At 32.9% G+C, this 20,477-nt stretch overlaps 1 protein-coding gene across 3 annotated transcripts; it reads left to right on the top strand.

Moving 5' to 3' along the window:
- The first annotated feature begins 1,216 nt into the window (after positions 1 to 1,216).
- Positions 1,217 to 19,693, top strand: LOC128157756 (U3 small nucleolar RNA-interacting protein 2-like). 3 transcript variants are annotated; one of them, XM_052820366.1, is made up of 14 exons: positions 1,217 to 1,353; positions 6,475 to 6,584; positions 7,217 to 7,329; positions 7,931 to 7,998; positions 8,553 to 8,594; positions 8,937 to 9,063; positions 13,463 to 13,587; positions 14,199 to 14,291; positions 14,501 to 14,601; positions 15,882 to 16,016; positions 16,403 to 16,465; positions 16,807 to 16,958; positions 18,812 to 18,894; positions 19,251 to 19,693. In XM_052820366.1, the coding sequence occupies exons 1-14, from the start codon at positions 1,309 to 1,311 to the stop codon at positions 19,398 to 19,400; spliced, it is 1,407 nt and encodes a 468-aa protein (XP_052676326.1). In that variant the 5' UTR covers positions 1,217 to 1,308; the 3' UTR covers positions 19,401 to 19,693. The 3 variants fall into 3 exon arrangements, with proteins under 3 accessions (XP_052676326.1, XP_052676328.1, XP_052676329.1); XM_052820368.1 differs by having other exon boundaries at positions 18,815 to 18,894; XM_052820369.1 differs by having other exon boundaries at positions 1,240 to 1,353; positions 6,487 to 6,584.
- Positions 19,694 to 20,477: the final 784 nt, after the last annotated feature.

Below are 20,477 nucleotides of genomic sequence, written 5' to 3' on the forward strand. Positions count from 1 at the left end.
TACAAATTATTTGATGTGTTTACCGGAGCGATTGCAAATTACCAAAAACAAAGGATTACCACAAAAGTACAGGGAATGGGTTGTACAAAGACGGTGGATTTACGCAAAAGGTTGGAGAGAGAGAGAGAGAGAGAGAGAGAGAGAGAGAGAGAGAGAGAGAGAGAGAGAGAGAGAGAAAATGACTTACCAATTTAAAAAGTTAAGATCGAGGTTTGGGCAGCATACATTATTTGTTTCATTTTTCAATGCGTAAAAGACGTACAACTTTCCAAAACTCCGTTGAAAAGGGGGGGGGGGGTGCCATATTAGTATGAGTTGTTGTTGTTGGTGTATTGTAAATGTACATGTATGTACTGTATAACTTCATTAATTCCTTCATTTCCTCCATTTCCCTTTAATTTTCACATGTTCCCAAAAAAGTGGGGGCGGGCGGCAACTCGATCAAGGTTAATTAACTTTTTTCTGTAAATTGAAAAAAAAAAATGTTTGCTGCGATAAAAAGTGTCTATGTGTCTAACTATTTATTTCACAAGTTAACTCTTCTATAAGGAGGGTGATTTTGGCAAAAACTGTGTGAATAGATTTTTTTTATGTTTTTAAAGTTTATTTTACACACTGTACTATAATAGAATTTTTAGAAAAACCAAACGCATAATACTGTGTTTATATATATAATTGTATTTATATGTATACAATGTAATATGTATGTTTATATTGACAATTAAATAAAATTTAAATTGATCTTAAGTTGGGGGGAATGTGGTATATCTATATGTATTTGTTTATGTTTGATTCCGGAAATTTATACTCAGTTTATATTTTGTTTAAGACTATTGATGCCCTGTGTGTCTATTGTTATTTAAATTCTATTGTCTGTAAGTGTATAAATACGACCGTCATCGGTCATTCGAGAGACTCTCTTGTTGGTCTACGGATCAAGCTCTCCCCTCTCCCCTTTTCGGCATTCATTAAGGTAAATTTTCCTTTCTCCTTCTTAGGTTATAAACGGAATCAAACAATGTTAATTTATGTTCAATATTTGATTTTGCTTAATAAATTTGTAAATCTTCGTTATCTTTGTTATTTTGCAATTCAGAGGCAAACTGAAAAGAATGAACCTGGGTTGATGTTGAAAGACGTTTCCGTCTTAATACATTCCGGATAAAATAAAATAGGTTGGGTTTTATTATTACTATTTAGTGTCTTAAACGTTTGATTTAGGTTCAGAGCATATAGTATTTTTCAAGCGTTTGACATACAATGACTGCGATTTAGAAAACAACGTGTTGTTCATGTCTTGTTTTTAAAATGCCATTTTTCATCAAATCAAAAAGGAAGCAATCAAAGTCTAAGGTATTATTTTTTCTATTAAGTAATGCTGCATTATATGGTTTTGTTTTCCTTTCACAATAACTCTCTTATTCAACATTTCATCGATGATGAAAACGCTAAAAAGTGACATATACATGTATATGTATATATAACCATGTGAACGGTTGCAAATGAGCGTTGAAAAATACCTGATTTATGGCACTATTCAATAGAAGCACCTGTTCATAGGGAAGAATACGCGTTCTCGTTTAAATCATCTAAGAAGACCCCCTCACACAAACTGTGACTCAAAAATGCAGAGATAGGAGATGGGTAGAGAGAATAATCTTACCGTGACCAGGCTACGCTCAGGTCCAGGCTTGGGGCGAATTACATTGTAAAGTAATGCATTACATTACCATTACTTCATGAATTTGGGCATTAAATTACCATTACCATTACTTGATTTTCTTGAAGTAATGCATTACATTACCATTACATGAGTAAAGTAATGCATTACCATTACCATTACTTTTTTTAAAAGTAAAGCTAATAAAGAGTTTTTGCAAATGTTTCAAATATACAACACTCTTTAACATATCTTCAGCTTCATGCTCAGTATCAGGTTCAAATTCAATGAATAAACAAGAGTCATTCTTTATTTGCTCAATATATAATCACATTGTGGCAATATGAACAACATATTATATAAGTCAAATGATATTTATAGACATTTGGCATGATACAATATCAGATATGAAATAGAGACACAGGATAACATGCGTAACAAAAAACAATTTATGAAATAATGTTGCGGTTTTTAAAAGCTAAATATAGATATATCCCCAGATTACACAAATCTTTATAATTTTGGACACTTAATTTTATTAATTTATAAACAGATGATTTTCCCAGTTATATTTCTTAATATATTTTAATCGTATTTCTTTTTACGGAGGACACTTTAAGACAAAAGATTGCTGTTGCACTTTATGATCGAAGTTTCAAAGGGTTCATCTTTTAAATGCATCCATCTTCCGGGCGATACTAAATAAATGTTTTGCAGGAGCAGTTAAAGCTTGGACTGGAAAATACTGTTTGACGATCTTTATCTTAGGATATATTAAGTGCAATAATAGATTAAATACATAAATCTTGTATTTTCTATCAGTCCAAACTAATGTACAGTGTAATTAATATACAAAAGAGAGAGACAGAGAGAAAGAGAGAGAAAATAAGTAAGATTATTTTCAAATGGGTTATAATATTGGAAGTGATATTGATTTTCATCATGGATGGACAGTGCATTCATTTTGCTTTTAAAGGCGCATGTCTGTCTCCTATTCTATTGTGACATAGCGAAGGGAAGGGGATTGGGGTGTTTAGCACTTCTTATAACAATAGATTGTTTTGATACTTAGATTATCCTGGGGGCATAGTGTGTTGTTGACACATTTCTTATTAAAGTGCAAACTAATTGGAGTAAATTGTTTAAATGGTTAAAAACTCTTAATAAGAACACTCATAGAAATTTTATAAAATTGTGCTGTTATCTTTAGTAATATAAACAATTCAAAAATGAATTTTAAAAAACCTCTTTTAATAAAACAAGTACAATTAAAACATTTTTTTCTTAATTAGAATTATTTCTTTCTTCTTTAAAAATAATTTTAATCAAATTCAATTTCAACTATTCATTTATTCATCACATTTTTTAAAGTGAACATGCATAAATATGCATAGTAATGCAAAGTAATGCCATGTAATGCCAGCATTACACTAGATTTTGGAAAGTAATGCATTACATTAGCATTACTTGTAATGCTAATTTTGAGGCATTACACATAACTAGCATTACTTTGAAAACATGTAATGCATTGCAATGCATTACCATTACATTTAGCATTACCCCAAGCCTGCTCAGGTCACAATAAGAATTTGTTCCATATACTTGCAATGTAGCAGCCGCAAAGCGGATATGCATCGCATCAATTTTAAGTCTGTTAAAGATAATCTGCAGGGTGGAAACAAATTTTACATATTACAAACCTCTTTAGACATGCATATGTAGTTTAGTCCACAAAATATCTATTTTATGAGTCATAACAAGGCATGTCTCCAATAATATCATTAACATGGCGAACGTAAACAGCGAATTTCAAATAAGGTGTTAAAAGTGGCAGTGATTTTGTCGCAAAATCAGTTAATGTGGTAAAATGGGATTATAAAAGAGCAATATTGTATTTGAGACCAATCATCAGAAAATTAAGGCAACATACAGCGCGTCACGATATATTTTTTTTGCAATGAAGCGAATATATGGGACAAATTCAATCATTAAATCGGGTCTGTAGGACATCTGTCATTTTAACGATAGAGAATTCTATCTAGGAGATGGGATTTTCATGGTTTTGGAGGAGATTCTGTCCACCTTCTTATTAGCTCACCGAGCTGAAAGCTCAAGTGAGCTATTCTGATCACATTTTGTCTGTCGTCCGTCTGTCTGTCTGTCTGTCCGTCCGTCTGTCCGTCTGTCCGTCTGTCCGTCTGTCCGTCTGTCTGTAAACTTTTCACATTTTCAACATCTTCTCAAGAACCACTGGGCCAATTTCAACCAAACTTGGCACAAAGCATCCTTAGCCTAAGGGGATTTAAATTTGTGAAAATTAAGGATCACGCCCTTTTGCAAAGGGAGATAATTAGGAATTTATGAAAATTTTCGAGAAATTTTCAAAAATCTTCTTCTCATGAACCATAAGACCAGGAAAGCTGAAACTTGTGTGGAAGCATCATCTGGTAGTGTAGATTCTAATTTGTGAAAATCATGACCCCCGGGGGTAGGGTGGGGCCACAATGGGGGGTCGAAGTTTTACATAGGAATATACAGAGTAAATCTTTGAAAATCTTCTTCTCATGAACCATAAGACCAGGAAAGCTGAAACTTGTGTGGAAGCATCCTCAGGTAGTGTAAATTCTAATTTGTGAAAATCATTACCCCCGAGGGTAGGGTGGGGCCACAATGGGGGGTCGAAATTTAACATAGGAATATATAGGGTAAATCTTTAAAAATCTTCTTCTCCTGAACCGTAAGACCAGGAAAGCTGAAACTTGTGTGGAAGCATCCTCAGGTAGTGTAAATTCTAATTTGTGAAAATCATGACCCTCGAGGGTAGGGTGGGGCCACAATGGGGGGGTCAAAGTTTTACATAGGAATATATAGAGTAAATCTTTAAAAATCTTCTTCTCATGAACCATAAGACCAGGAAAGCTGAAACTTGTGTGGAAGCATCCTCAGGTAGTGTAAATTCTAATTTGTGAAAATCATGACCCCCGGGGGTAGGGTGGGGCCACAATTGGGGGTCGAAATTTAACATAGGAATATATAGAGTAAATCTTTAAAAATCTTCTTCTCATGAACCATAAGACCAGGAAAGCTGAAACTTGTGTGGAAGCATCCTCAGGTAGAGTAAATTCACAGTTGTGAAAATCATGACCCCCGGGGGTAGGGTTGGGCCACAATGGGGTGTCGAAGTTTAACATAGGAATATATAAAGTAAATCTTTAAAAATCTTCCTTTCAGAAACTAATCAGCCAGGAAAGCTGAAACTTGTGTGGAAGCATCCTCAGGTAGTGTAAATTCTAATTTGTGAAAATCATTACCCCCGAGGGTAGGGTGGGGCCACAATGGGGGGTCGAAATTTAACATAGGAATATATAGGGTAAATCTTTAAAAATCTTCTTCTCCTGAACCATAAGACCAGGAAAGCTGAAACTTGTGTGGAAGCATCCTCAGGTAGTGTAAATTCTAATTTGTGAAAATCATGACCCTCGAGGGTAGGGTGGGGCCACAATGGGGGGGTCAAAGTTTTACATAGGAATATATAGAGTAAATCTTTAAAAATCTTCTTCTCATGAACCATAAGACCAGGAAAGCTGAAACTTGTGTGGAAGCATCCTCAGGTAGTGTAGATTCAAAGTTGTGAAAATCATGACCCCCGGGGGTAGGGTGGGGCCACAATGGGGGATCGAAGTTTTACATAGGAATATATAGAGTTAATCTTTAAAAATCTTTTTCTCAGAAACTAATCAGCCAGTAAAGCTGACACTTGTGTGGAAGCATCATCAGGTAGTGTAGATTCATAGTTGTGAAAATCATGACCCCCGGGGGTAGGGTGGGGCCACAATGGAAGGTCAAAGTTTTACATAGGAATATATATGGTAAATCTTTAAAAATCTTCTTCTCAGAAACTAATCAGCTAGGAAAGCTTAAACTTGTGTGGAAGCGTCCTCAGGTAGTGTTAATTCAAAGTTGTGAAAATCATGATCCCCAGGGGTAAGGTGGGGCCACAATGGGGGTTCAAAGTTTAACAAAGGAATATATATGGTAAATCTTTAAAAATCTTCTTCTCAGAAACTAATCAGCCAGATGATTCTTTATAATTGTTAAGACTTTGGCCCCAGGACAATTCTTTGGCCTCACAAGAAGGTTCAGAGTTTATGTACGTTTATATCCCATATATAAACAATTGTTAAGGATCTTTTTGAGAACTGCAATACTCAACATATGATATGACTATAAAATCGTCCTGTTAGAAAAGGGACTAATGATTATAAACATAAGAATATCCAGGGGAAAATGGATTTTATTTATACGGGATCTACATGTATTATTGTACATTGTCCAGATAGTTTGTATTATGACTCCATTAAGCTGATTTTATCATACCTATTGTTCCTCAGGTGAGCGATGTGGCCCATGGGCCTCTTGTTTCATTTGGTTTGACACCTTCACCCAATCTTGGAACAGTCTTTCATAACCATGTTGTGGTTGAAAATTAAAGATTGTGAAACCTGCTGATGGATAATTTAGCTGATCCAGACGTGTAATGGATTGGTCACTGCACCAAATGTAATGGGATGGGAGAAATAATGATTGACCACTCAGGTATTCGAACCCGGGCCCCCAGAATCTGTAGTCAGGTGCTCTACCAACTAAGCTATCAGACACCTATATTCTAACCAGTCTGACTGCCACATTCCTCCCCCTTCAAATGATCTTCGCCCTCGAAGATCACCCCAGGCTCTTCCCATGGCAAGTTCAGTTTATTAGTACCAGTCCATTACTGGCAATTTGGTGTCATATATCTTATTTTATTTTTTCAGACAAAAAATCAGAGACCACAGGTGTCGCTCAGTGGAGAACCCTCAAAGCGTAAAAGGAAGAAGCTTAGGCTGCAGAATGAAGAAATAGAGAGTGAATCAGAGATAGAAAGGTTGGAATAGCTTAACTTGTTTTATGCACATGTAAAGTTCTCAATGGCTTATACAGCATACAATTTTAGACAAGCTGTATCAATGTCCACCAAACATGATATGGTGCTGTTGATATTGGGTATTATTTCAGACATCAGCATCTAGAATTCTGGTGCAATGGACATCACATGTTGATTCGAGTCTAAGTTCCAACCACTGTTTCTTTATTTACTTCAAGCTCAATGTCTCACACATATGAAAAATTTGCTTACATGGTCCCGTTGAGGTTCAAAACGAAGTTGTTTGAATGTTATTTAAAAGATTACCTTACTGTAAATTCCTTATTTTACGTGAGTACTTCATTCCCTGATTCTGCAGTTATGAATCAAATCACAAGAACATATAATCGCGATCACCAATTTTTTGTTACAATTTCCTTAAGTTCAAAACTGTCTGAAAAATAAAAGTGAGATTATAAAATCTGCGAGGAATGCTTCTCGCGATTTTACCCGGAAATAAATTCCTCGCGTTTAATAAGGAATCTACAGTATTTGCAGTAATTGTGATATTTATACAAACTTCACAGTCTTGTATTGAGTACCGGTACCTTAATTACTATTTTATGAGTTATATTTTTATCTGTTTTTGACAGTGATGAAGGTGAAAGAAAGGCTGAAGTGGTGACATCTTCAGACGAGGAGGAAACTGCACAGGAAAAAAAGTTGCGTCTTGCTAAAGAATATTTAGCCAACCTAGAGCAAGAAGGTATGGATATCTTATATGGTATACAGTAAAACACGCTTATAACGAAGGCCCAGCGACGGTCAATTTAACTTCGAATTCGTTATAAGTGTAAATCGTTATAACGGTCAAGTTTACAACATGAAATAGAGACTTGGGGAATGAAATTCACTTCGCTGTAAGCGTCAATTCATTATAAGCGTGTTAGCTATAACCATGTTTTACTGTATTACCGGTAGTTGCATTGTACATCAATTAAAAGGAATATTTACTGAAAGATGACATTGCTATTAAATTTCTTGTTATTTAATTAATTTTCCTTTGAACACATGAAATATTTATTAATATCTAATAAGTTTTCATGCTTTTTAAATTCTTGGAAATGACATGTTCAGATACAAAATTTATTTGGGATAAAGATGTTAAACATTAAGTTACTCTCAAAAAAGCAGCATTTTCTTTTGTAACCCATTTGTAGAAAATTAATTCTTTATCAAAAAAATGTTCAAAATAGAAATAACTTTTTATCTAGAGTACAAAGTCTATAACATTGAATGACTCGAGGCCAAAAAATATGTAGAGTAATCAAAGCATGGGCTTAATTATTCATGTCTCTGTCATTCAGAGGCAGAGAAGAGAGAAGAGGATGACATCCACAGAGACATTATATCTCACAGACTAAAGCAAGACCTGGTAAGAATAAGATAATCTTCCATTAAATGGGTAAAAGATTGTAAAATTTCGTAGGTTTTTTTTTTCATGTCTAGAATGCCAAACTTTTTTAAATTTCATGAAAACCACTTTAAATCAGCAAGTGATTAATGTAAGTAATGTCAAGTGTTATTTACATTTGCAAGATGGGACTTTGAGTATGTACATGTAACTATTTAAGTAATAGTTAGATCATATTATGTAAAATTTACGCGATTAAGAAGGGGCGGAGGGAGTGAAATTACTTAAATCAATTTTACTCAATTGAAATGTGACTTTGCTGTGATCTTAGAAAAATTCTTGACCATTAAAAACAACACTTAGAAGAATATTTAGTGACTGCTGATTGTATGAAAAGATGGGTTATGTTCGAAACAAATATAGTATCCATTCAGAACAATAAATAATGGAATAATCCATATGTAGAAAGATATACAAACCACATGCTTTGAATTCATAATGATTGCTGGTTTGGGAAATAACTTATGTACATATCATACATTACAGAACTTAAGATTGTTTCATTTTTTTGACAGTTGGAACAAAGTGGAAAAGTACAGAAACTTGTTGCAGATGGGGTAAATGTTTCATTTAGGATTGAGATATTGATATAAATCAAAATAAGATTTATTTATAAAATTAATGATTTTTATAATGTTATTTTCTCCAAATGAGGATATTATCCACACAAAAAACCTAGGCATTTTGTTACAGGCCTTTAATTGGGAAGATAAGCAAGACAATTAAAAATACAGTAATCAAAATACTTACCAAATAACTATGCATTTCACTATTTATAGTGAGATATAACAGCAATGTGGTCATAGCATTTAGGATTTTATTTATTGTGTATTCAGTTTGTTGTTTTTTTGATGCATCAGTAGTCTTTCTTTACATCACCACTACTGTGTGTGTTACAGTATGAACAGCCATCCCTGGATGACATCATCGTCCTGCGGGGGCATCAGTTGAGTGTGACCTGTGTGGTTATCTCCCCTGACAAAAGACACGTTTTCAGTGGCTCCAAAGACTGTAGCATCATCAAGTGTAAGCCCGACCCACATAATTTATAAACGAATCCATGAATTTTAAATATTCAATTTGTCTGTTCATCGATCTACATTGATTGATGCAATTATATGATATCAAATTTAAATGACTTAGTAAAATATTAAGGATATGTGAACCTGACAAAAACAAGTTCATTGCGCAACGCGAACTGTCGTCTGGCGACAAGCAATCGTATTTCACATCGACGGTTTATTTGCTTAATTTAAGGTTTAAAACAGTGATATAAAATGTGTAAGTTTATGAATTTGCATAAAATATAACTTATATCAACATTTACATCAAAAGGTTTTACTTTTTTAATCATTTACAAACTTAAAGTTTACGACATACTTGCGCCGATTTCCGGTAATATCCCAAATCTCGATGTAAACAACACGTCGGAATGACAAAAACTGATGGATATTATTAGTGTATGACGAATATTGCGAACACAAACTGATGTCGGGTGTCATAAAAAGGGAATGGAAAAAAGGACGAGACCATACACCAGTTCCCTGTGATCTAAACCTTCCATTTGCAAGCAGTAAGCATGGTAGGTGTCTTATCATGACATGTGCTATATTGTATTATGTTAACGTTACAGATTATTATGCTCGTATATTATCCACGTGAAAACAATATCGCCTAGCCTATATGCAGAATAGCTACACAATAATCCTAATTTGTTCAAACATAAAAATTATTCATTGTTAATTCAGTCAGTGTTTGTAATTAAAATAATCACAATTTTGGTTCGAATTTTCTTAAATGAAATTAACCATCTGATGATAAATGGTAAGGTTCACCGCATAGTGGGCCCTGAGTTTACTCTAGCATATGACAAGCTTATTTACCAACATTTACTCACAAAATATTTTTAGTCTAACACTTTCATGCACATTAGCTTGAACAGTATATTTGTAAGGAATAGGTTATATGTTTGTATTGATGATTTTTTAAGCACATACTGGCGTGCGACCAGTTCTCGCCGAGTACCATTTCTCGCCAGTACATTGTGACGTCATTTTTCGTCTATAATTTTATGTGTTGATAAAATGACGTCACAATGCACTGGCTAGAAATGGTACATCTAGCACTGGCTAGAAATGGTACTCGGCGAGAACTGGTCACACGCCAGTATAGTTCATAACATGAAGAATTAATCTTTTATTCACTATCAATAACTGATAATGTTGATTCTCTGTACTGTGAAAACATTTGAACAGCTGACTGATATTCACCTTTATTGAACTGTAAAAATCAAAGTACAGTTGAAAGAAAAATTAGTATACTCACTTCATGGTTTATCGGTTGATAGAATTGCTCCCATCATATTTAGATTTCATGTGCTGGGTTCATTATTGTTACAAATTCTTATTTTTTTCCCATTATTTTCAAATCATTAAAACGCAAGATTTCTAAATACACACAGTTATATAAGATATGAAATTGTCAAGTTAAGTAACATTGATTTAAATTTTCAAGATTAGAATAAAATGTTGACAAGTTTCACCTGATATCAAATTTTTATATAGAATAATCCATTTATATAAGGTTCTGTCTGTCTATGTTGCATACACTTTCATGATATGCCTATATGAATTTTATATATTTCTTAAAATCATCCTTTCATATAAGTCCTTCTTATATGTTATAAGTAATAGTACCAGTAATATCAGTTTTTTTTTAATACAGACTTTTCAAACCTCCAAGAGATGAGAACATCACTGGTATGTGTTAACGAGGCCATTCCTAATACAAGACACAATGCAGAAAAATATAAGACTAATGTAAAGAACTGAAACCATGAGTGATGAAGAGAAGAGCTGATAATCAGATTATTGTCTCTGTTATGTTCATCCTGATAAAGCCTTTCCCGATTGATGCCCTGGATCATTTATTTGGTAATTTAAGGATGTCAGACAATATTTATTTCAACATTTATGATATAATATTAAGACAATTACCGGTAATAAGCAGCACAACATATCCTGAAACATGAAACTGGACCAAACCAGTGATAATCTACCATTTATGATTTATTACATGTACATTTACTTGGATTTGAAAACCATTTCTGAAACTCCAAAAGTCATGAATAATTTGGACATATAATGCATACAATTAAGAATTAGTATTGTAAAAGAATATATATTATGATAATGCATATGCTATAAGAAATACAATTGATAGATATCAATTCAAAAGGTGTTTATACTGACCAAGTGCAGTAATGAAGTTTGTAATGGCTACGGTATATTCTGTTCATGTGGAGAAACTGGTTTTTAAAATATATGTCTAATGTTTATAATTATGTTTAATTTGATGATTGCATAGTATATCAAATCATCATTTCTGTCTATTAGTGTCTGTCTGTCCATCCATTTATCTGTATGAAGTCTGTTTTATTTTATAACCCTGATGAGGTTACTGATGTAGATCAAGTTGAGATCATCATTATGACACTTATATACAACAAGCCTCACAGAAAATATCAGTCCTCTTAAATTACAGAGTTTTTGAATGAGTTATGAATGTATGGTTGAGTAAAATTTTTATTTTAAATATTTTTTGAAATGATTTTTGTGAATAAGAATATTTTTGTTATAACTTATCCTTATCTATATTTTTATCATTTTTGCATGAAAAAAATATACATATCCTAGTTAGGCCACACCAATATAATTTCTTGCTTGTCGGACATTAAGTGGAAAAGGGTACAAGCAGGCTAGCGATAAAATAATAAGATTATTATTTTTTTGTAGCCAAATTTTGAGGTGGTCCATAATCATATGATTTGTAAAGTTTTATTTAAACACGAGCATGCAGGATCCGATAAAAAAGAAATTTAATTGGTGTGGCCTTCCACATTTTCTATATTTTAGTTCAAATTGAGGCTGAACCATTGTAATATATTATCCTGCATAATCATTCTGATAAAGTCTCAATCATACATTATAAATAGCATTAAGACCAATATGGGGACCAAGGAAGGGTTCAAAGTTCAAAGGAATTATAGGATTGCATACAATCATGTATATACATAAGGACAAATCATAAATCATTTCAGAATCTGCAGTGTTGTTTAGTCCAATCAGATAATATGATTTAAAGAATTATCATGATTAAGTATGAAATTTCATTTTATACCTGTAATCATTTGAAAGATTCTTCTATTTTCCGACACCCATTTTAATTCAATACCTTACAAATCAGACAAAACTTTTAAAGATTGATAGAGGAAATTCAAATTAATTACAATCAGTATATGATTTTTATGAAACCTGTGATTTATTTGGTTTGATTGTATTTTAAATCTATTAACAAAGGCTTAATAAAGATTGTGTGTATTAACGTTTTCATGCATGTTTTTCTTTTTTGTGTACAGAGACTAGAGTTTCTTGATTATATCAGATGCACAACTATGACACTCTGTTAATTACCATTAAAATAAACTCTTTAGGAAGTGAAAAAATTGTTAAATTAAAGAATCATTTTCTCTTTATATGATTGGTTTTTAGAAATACTACCATTTATGGCAGTGTTGACTTTCATGAAGCGCGCAGAGTGATTTTTTGTAAAAGTCAGATCAGAGGAAATTCGGATTTTCAGCCTTTTTAATTCAATTAGTTGTAGTATTTACAACACAACTCCTTTAATTTTGTTCGACAAGAACTTATGCATGTTCACAGTATAACTAGTTGAAAGAAATCGCCATTTAAAACTGAATTATACGTCTTTTTTTAACAGCATGTAGGGTTTGTAGCATCTATTTCAATAGAGGTCAGAGGAAATTCAGACGTTATTATCTTTTTTTCTAATTCACGAACATGCCAATTATTGATTACTAATTTTTTGCTATTTATCATTTCTTCAAAATTACATAAAAAAAAATAAGAGTGTAATTATAGGAAATTGTATTTTTTGCAATTTTTCTAGCTCGGGTCACGTCAAAAAATGTCACTTTTTTAGTGGTCAGAGGAAATTCAAACTAAAATAGCGGATTAAATAAAAGGAATTCTTATAATCCATTTTCAGATAAATAGAGTATTTTATTAACCTTTTTAATATTTTGGTGAGAAAAGTTTTCTAGTTAATTGTAAATATGTCTTTTATGACATTTTAAATTTGCATTTAAGGTTTTTTGTCTCGTTCTAATTTTTTGAACATGGGTAAGTTTAAAGGTCGTTGCCATGGAAACGAACTCACGAACATATGCTTAAAATGTTTTTTTTGACAAAAACAAATGGATTAGAGTCTGTTTAAACAATTTTTTCAATTATTCAATTAGTTTCATGTCAGGTTCACATGTCCTTAAAGCTTAACAATGATTACATTGGTGCCCTAATTTAATTGTTTATACATGTGAATTGATGAGATGATGTAATTTTCACAGGGGATGCGGTGGAGGGTAAAAGACTACACACGATTCCTGGGGGGAGGAAAGGGACGGAGGACACTCATACAGGACACACAGACCACATCTTCTGTCTCGCAATGTCCTCCGACGGAAAATTTCTGGTTAGTGACACATATCAAGTATATTTTGTAAGCTGTGTGTTAAAGAAATATCTGTCATGTTTACCCCTTTGAACATTTTTACTCCGAAAGGGGTAGTATCGAACATGGTATTTTTCATATATTTTTAATATATCTTTAAATACAGCAGATGTACAACAAGGGTTAGATTGCTATTTTGTAGAGGAGGATAATGGTCAATCTTTCTTTACTAAGCCATTAAAGGCGTTATCAGAGTTTATTTTGATAATACATAAACATCAAGGGGGAAAACTCTTACAAAGATGTGAAAACATTGGCATCATTTGATTTGAATGGTTACGTACAGCTACTTGATACATGTACAAGTAAAAGTTTCTTGATTGTATTGATACACCGATCAAGAATTGTATCTATAGTATTATGAGGGTTTTAATCTATCAGTTTAACTATTTTAAAACATGAGCCGTTACATGTACCTTGATTGTTCTGTACCAATCATAATTAACAGTGCATGTGGGTTCTTATTTGAAATTAAGAGGAGTTTTTTGTTTTAATTCACATTAAGGTACAAAGTACCAGATAAAACCACCTACGTTGTATTGTTGCATATTACATGTATTTGTCCATTGCAGGCATCAGGAGGAAAAAATAAGTTTGTTCTCTTGTGGAATCCAGACACCTGTCAGCTCATCCACAGATTCAATGGCCATAGGGGCCCCATTTCTGTAAGGATATATATTAATGAGTGTTCATTGTAGAATGAGGTTTCTTTAATATCATGCATGATAAATAAAACTTTGGCTTTGTAATCAAGATTAGTGTTTGAGCTACAGATTTATTCCTTCTCTGTCTATAATTTCCCAAAATACAAGACTGATCTGTATGAATACAGGTACTTATCAACAATACTGGAGACACTTTTTATCAATTTCAGGGCCTGGCTTTTAGAATTGGCTCCCATCAGTTGTTTAGTGCTTCACATGACCGATCAATCAAAATCTGGAATGTGGATGAGCTGGCTTACATAGAAACATTGTGAGTACACTATTGGTGATGATATTATATACATATTTACTGGCTTGGTTTATTGCCCTCCAAGACAGCAACTATTTCATGAGGCAAAGCTGATGGATATAGTTGCTGTTGAGGGGGATAATAAACTTTCATTTGTTCGAATAGTCAGTAAATAGGTATTTCATTATACTGAAGAAAACAATATTTGTTGGCAATGCATAATTTCTTGATGATAAACAAATTAGAGCTGTCAGAGTTTTAAATCAAGGGAAATTGATTGCCACCGGTGAATAGTTCTGATGACTATTCACCATGGGTATATATTAGCTAGGAAACTATTTCACGATTAGATAGAATAGCAGGTTTTATTCGTTGTAAATTTACATAGAAAATATTAACAAAGGCGTGATTAAGATACTTATTTATCAGAGAAAATGACTTTAAGGTCAATGTGCCTAAAGCGTATCTTGCTCTTTGATGTTTGAATGAAACTTTATTCACTTTATGTGAACATCTTACTAATTTGACAAGTCAAGATATCATACTTGCCAACCTCCAACATGTGAAAATCTGGTCATGACCAGATTTGGAAAGTAAAAAATCTGGTCATAGCGCGTAACGACATTCACGACATATTTACCATGCATTTCATAGGTATATACAATAGAAATATGTTAAAACTTATGTGTAATACTTTATTGCAAAGAAGCATTTTAACTAACAGTTGCTGATTTTGAATTTTGTAAAGTGATCTGACACAGAAAATGGTAGGTTGTGTTCAGCTAAAAAAAAAATGCAAAAAGAGTTTCTGCTACATTAACCTTGCTTTTGAACTCTGTAAATGATGATGAAAGTTGTAAGTGACTTGGAAGACTTTTGTGTATTAAAAAGCATTCTATACATGACTTAGCGTTTTTGAATGTTTATTCAGATCATTTTGGGCACAAAATCCAATATTCAAATATGCGTTACATAGAACACAAAAGCCTCGTTTTGTACTCGATTACTTTGTTTTACCTATGGGAATTCATTTTCCCAGATATGTTGATAGGTACAAAAATATCGTTTTCTTTTTGTTGGTTTGAAGATATACGTTAGCAAATTTTTGTCTCAAATAGATTGAGAATCCATTATGATTATTTTGTTATAATCACATATTAAACTAATACTAGATACCCAGAAACATGTAAATTTAGTCAACTTTAACATTTATCTTTGAAATTTTCAACACAAGGCTTCATTTTATGTTGATTAGTCAATAAAAACTGTGCTAAAGTTATGTCCCTTTGTGGATTATCTAGATTTGGTCACAGTGATGCAATCACAGGAATCGACAGTCTGTTCCGGGACAGGGCTATCACATCAGGGGGGAGGGATGCCAGTATCCGAATCTGGAAAGTCGTGGAGGAGTCACAGCTAGTGTTCAATGGAGACCCGTGAGTATTTCGGATGTTTATTTTGTGTTGACTGTTAGTTCTGTTAATGTACTTACCTCTATTTATTAATGAAAGCATTTTTTATCACTTATCAAATAAAATAAGAGATTTTTTGAGTGTATAATATATACCTAGATTTTTAGTTATGTTTTGAACTTAACTTAAATCATGGCTGTGTCAAACGAAAGAAGAGATTTGAAATTAATGTATTTGTATGAACTTGTTTCATTTGTGTATTAAGGTTTGTGTTATGATGCTTCCTATGATTTAACTTAAATTATAACACTGCAAAAATGGTGGGTTTTAATGTATGCCATAGTTAATTTTTTTCAACAGAGAAATCCATTCCATTTGAAATATTCTACTTTTGAGATTTTTGATTTCAGGGGATCCATAGACTGCATAGCCTTCATCAATGAGTCTAATTTTATATCAGGAACTGACAACAAGTAAGTGAGATAATCACCAGGTTCCAGAGTTTCTGTCTTCAGTGATTTAAATATACATGTAATTATAACATACATGTGCCATATACATGTATGTTCATAGTTCACAGAAGTTTAAAAAGGTTCAACAAAAAAGTAAGTTCAAAGTTTAGTTGATTCATAATGACTTGATGTGGATGGATAATTTTAAAAGCAAAATGTAGGGCAAAAACATATATAGAAAGAGTAAAGAACATGCTCGGAGGTAGTTGATTATTTATTGCTATGATTAATATTCAAGTGACAAGCACAACAGAAACCAGTTTTAGAGTAAAAAAAAATTTTTTACATTGATCTCTTTACAGCTCCATATCCATATGGTCACTCATGAAGAAGAAGCCGCTAGTGACAGTGAAGAACGCTCACCATGGTCAGGATCAGAACGGGAACTCCAGCACCCAGACCAACTGGATAACCTGTGTGGCAGCTCTCCATAACACAGACCTAGTGGCCTCAGGTAGCTCACAGTAGTATAAGATTGTTTGATCATTGTTTACTTCAGATTACAGAACACACCTTAAGGTAGTCCTATACTCGGCACTAAATGGGCTCAATCATTAAAAGCTTAGCTTTAAATGATAGATATACATTTTAGCAATACATATACAAAAGAAAATATGTATGTTTACATGCTTGTTTGTTTGTTATCACCTCTCAGACGGGTGTACCCCCTTGCGAAAATTATTGACAATTACGAAATTTGTCAGACGTCCGTTTTTCCTAAAAATAATTACCAATTTTAGGAAAATTAGAACTGAACATAAATATTTATTTAAGCCATATCTCATCAATAATTTTGTGCAAATTTTTGTAAGTAAGTACGCTTTATGGACCTGATGTATCAAAATAGAATACAAAAAATGCAATGCTAGTATTGCGTTTGGTAATTTTTTTACTATTTTATGGACTCAAACTTAAATTCATGGTGTTTATTCTATAGATCGACATCTTAGAAAAAAGATTTGGTAAAATAAATTATATGTTGACGGATTACTTTTCACGCTATAAGCTCTAAACCAAGTAGACCCTGACGAAAAAATCCATAAAAATCACATTTTGCTACAGTTTTCTGCCTAGATCTGTCACCAATGTTCGATATCATTTTAACATTAATTAATTGACGATTGAATAAATTCGAAATAGCTTCTGTCTATAAATTTAAACCGGTTTTGGTAAAAGAAAAAGAAAATTTCGGGGGGGGGGCATCTAAACAAAGAAGATATAAGCATACCTGAGATCCTGGTTAATCAGACACTTCGTTTTTCATTTTACTTTAACAGAATCGAGTTTCTCAACATTAATCATTTCTATCTCTCATAGAATACATGTATTACCGTTCTAATTGCTTATTATTGCCATTGTTTACAACAGCGATGTAGAGCAAAATCAATACCGGGTATCTAAAACGCTTTGTAAAAGTCGAACCAATATTGTAAAATCCGTATTATGACGCAGTGCGATACTGGGACTACTTTAAGGAGGCTGGATGGTCAACAAATTATCCATTTATTTAGATTACCCTCAATTTTGAATACGTTATTTTTGCACATAGATGATTATTTAGTAAAGATAAGATCCAATTATTTTAGCTTTAAAGTTTTAATATTTTCTTACATCTTGATTCAGAGCTCATTTTCTCAAGGAAGTAAATATTGTATTTGAAAAATGGCTTTGACCATCAAACCCTTTTTTATTTAAAAGCTCTCATCACTGCACAGTAAATAGTTTATAGTATTTGTATGCATTTGGAGTGATTGTCCTTGTTTGCAAAACATATTCAGGTTTAATCAACATTTTAATCAGTTCAAGTATGTGTAGCATTATGATAGACCACAATAAAGTAATGAAACTGTGTACTTATTTTATTTACATATTATAACATACACATTTTTTTCCATGTTAATGTAAGCAACAATGATTTTTGCTCATCAATAAATTGTGTATAACAATATAAACAATTTTGCGATTAAATTTTACAAATACTTAAGTTAGAAATGAACAAGATGAACTCAGTAATGTGCACTTTCTAACAATAAAATTTTCTTTCAGTCTTAAACATTTTGACATTACAATGCATTAATGTATCTAAATTGTTTATAGAATATGATTATATGTGATAAACTCTTATTTAGAATGATACAGATACATCTTGGTTACCTTTGTGGCATTCTTTACATAGCAGGGCATTACCAGTAGTTAATTTTAGTATCAAACTAGATTTAGAAGTCCTTGAAATATTTTCATTGGTACATAATACTTTATACGTATACATGTGTAAGAATTTGATCTCACTAAAAGAAATTTGTTCAGCAGGATCGAAAGATGGCTGCATCAAACTATGGAAGATCTCCAAGAATTACACAGTATTGCAGCCACTGTATTCAATACCTATGGTAGGTAGATTTCGAGTCATTTTCACATACATGAAAATATCATGTGCGGATCCAAAAAATTTTCAGGGGTGGGGGGGGGGGGGTCAAGAGAAATTTGTGTTTGAAATGGAAGGGATCCGGGGTTTTTTTAGGTATAAAAATTACTATGTGAATTTAATAAATTTGAATATTTGGGAGTGGGGAGGGATTGGGGAAAGGGGTGTCTGAACACTACCTACCCCCCCCCCCCTTCCCTGTACATCTGCGCATAGAAATATGATAACTTTTTTGAGACTTTGATTCTTATTCTTTAATATACATGTAATAAATGAAACTCACCAACATGCAAGTAATGGCTTTTTTCCCCCTTTATATAGGTTGGTTTTGTGAACAGCCTGGCTTTCTCACCTGATAGACAGGTGTTGGTGGCAGGAATTGGTCAGGAACACAAACTAGGTCGGTGGTGGCGAATCAAAGAGGCCAAAAACGGGATAAGGATCATCAAGTTAAAGAGAAAAGACGTCTGATTAAAGGAAAAGACAGTGATTTTTTTGGGAAAACTTTGAGTGTAAAATTCAGTTGAATTTTAAAAAAAATGAAACAGACATTGTATGATTGGTGAAAGATGTACATTTGAATACACATGTACTGGTTACACAGACATTGGTTTTCATGTATAATTTACATGTGCATGTAAGATGTTTTGATTATATAGATACAGAAAAGCTTTGACACTGGCTTTTATATGAGGGCCTGTTGAATTGAGAATGCAGAATTGTGTTATTAATCGCAAATAAAACAAAACACATCTATGTTTTAATTGTCGTTATTTTGAGTTATACATCTAAGAAATTAATACATATTATCTGTATAACTGAATGGGATCTGGTACAATATGTAAAACCTTAGGAGTTGTTTCATACAAAGTGAAATAAACAAATTGATACAGACTGTGTGATCCCAGTGCAGATTCTGCGATCGATTCTCGGCTTTGATGTACACAACAGTTGTTGTTCCTCTGTTCATAGTATACTCAACAGAGGGCAATAAACAACTCGGGATTAATGTATACAAGCTGGAGGGATTTAGAAGAAAACTCGTTTCACGTAAATCTTTGTAAAGTTTAATCACCAAATGTATTCTATCCTAGTCTGCTGTAGTTAATTATGTAAGATTCTACAATGGGAGTGAACAATAATATTTTTTGGGAGGGAACTTGATAAATTTAGTGTGACGAGAGTCATATGGATACCAGAAATGAACTCGAAGCTTACTAAAATACAACATATTGTTACAACCCACTTCCGTAGTGAGATAGATTTTCCCTGAGATAATCAGTGGATAATAAAAAGCGTCATTTAATTTGTTCATTTGCGTTAGTCTTGTCTGAAAATTACAAATTTCGCTGAACATTTTTAATTACTATGTGAATACACGCATTGCACGACACATATTCTTGCCAAACAAAAATACAATGTACATGTATCGACGTCTCCGATATATACAATATAAGCCCCTGTGATCATTTGTAGGAGTCAGCTATTTTAATATCTAGAGAAGACAATGTCAAAGATGTCCCATGAAATTTCACGTTGTTTGATTAA

Source organism: Crassostrea angulata, chromosome 8 (assembly GCF_025612915.1).
Source record: "Crassostrea angulata isolate pt1a10 chromosome 8, ASM2561291v2, whole genome shotgun sequence".
Classification (NCBI taxonomy): domain Eukaryota; kingdom Metazoa; phylum Mollusca; class Bivalvia; order Ostreida; family Ostreidae; genus Magallana; species Magallana angulata.

Bases quoted from the DNA above. Each gene is read 5' to 3' on its own strand.
- LOC128157756 (XM_052820366.1), top strand. From the start codon at position 1,309: ATGCCATTTTTCATCAAATCAAAAAGGAAGCAATCAAAGTCTAAG. The intron at 9,064-13,462 runs GTAAGCCCGACC...TAATTTTCACAG, and splicing joins AGACTGTAGCATCATCAAGT to GGGATGCGGTGGAGGGTAAA. The intron at 16,466-16,806 runs GTAAGTGAGATA...ATCTCTTTACAG, and splicing joins ATATCAGGAACTGACAACAA to CTCCATATCCATATGGTCAC.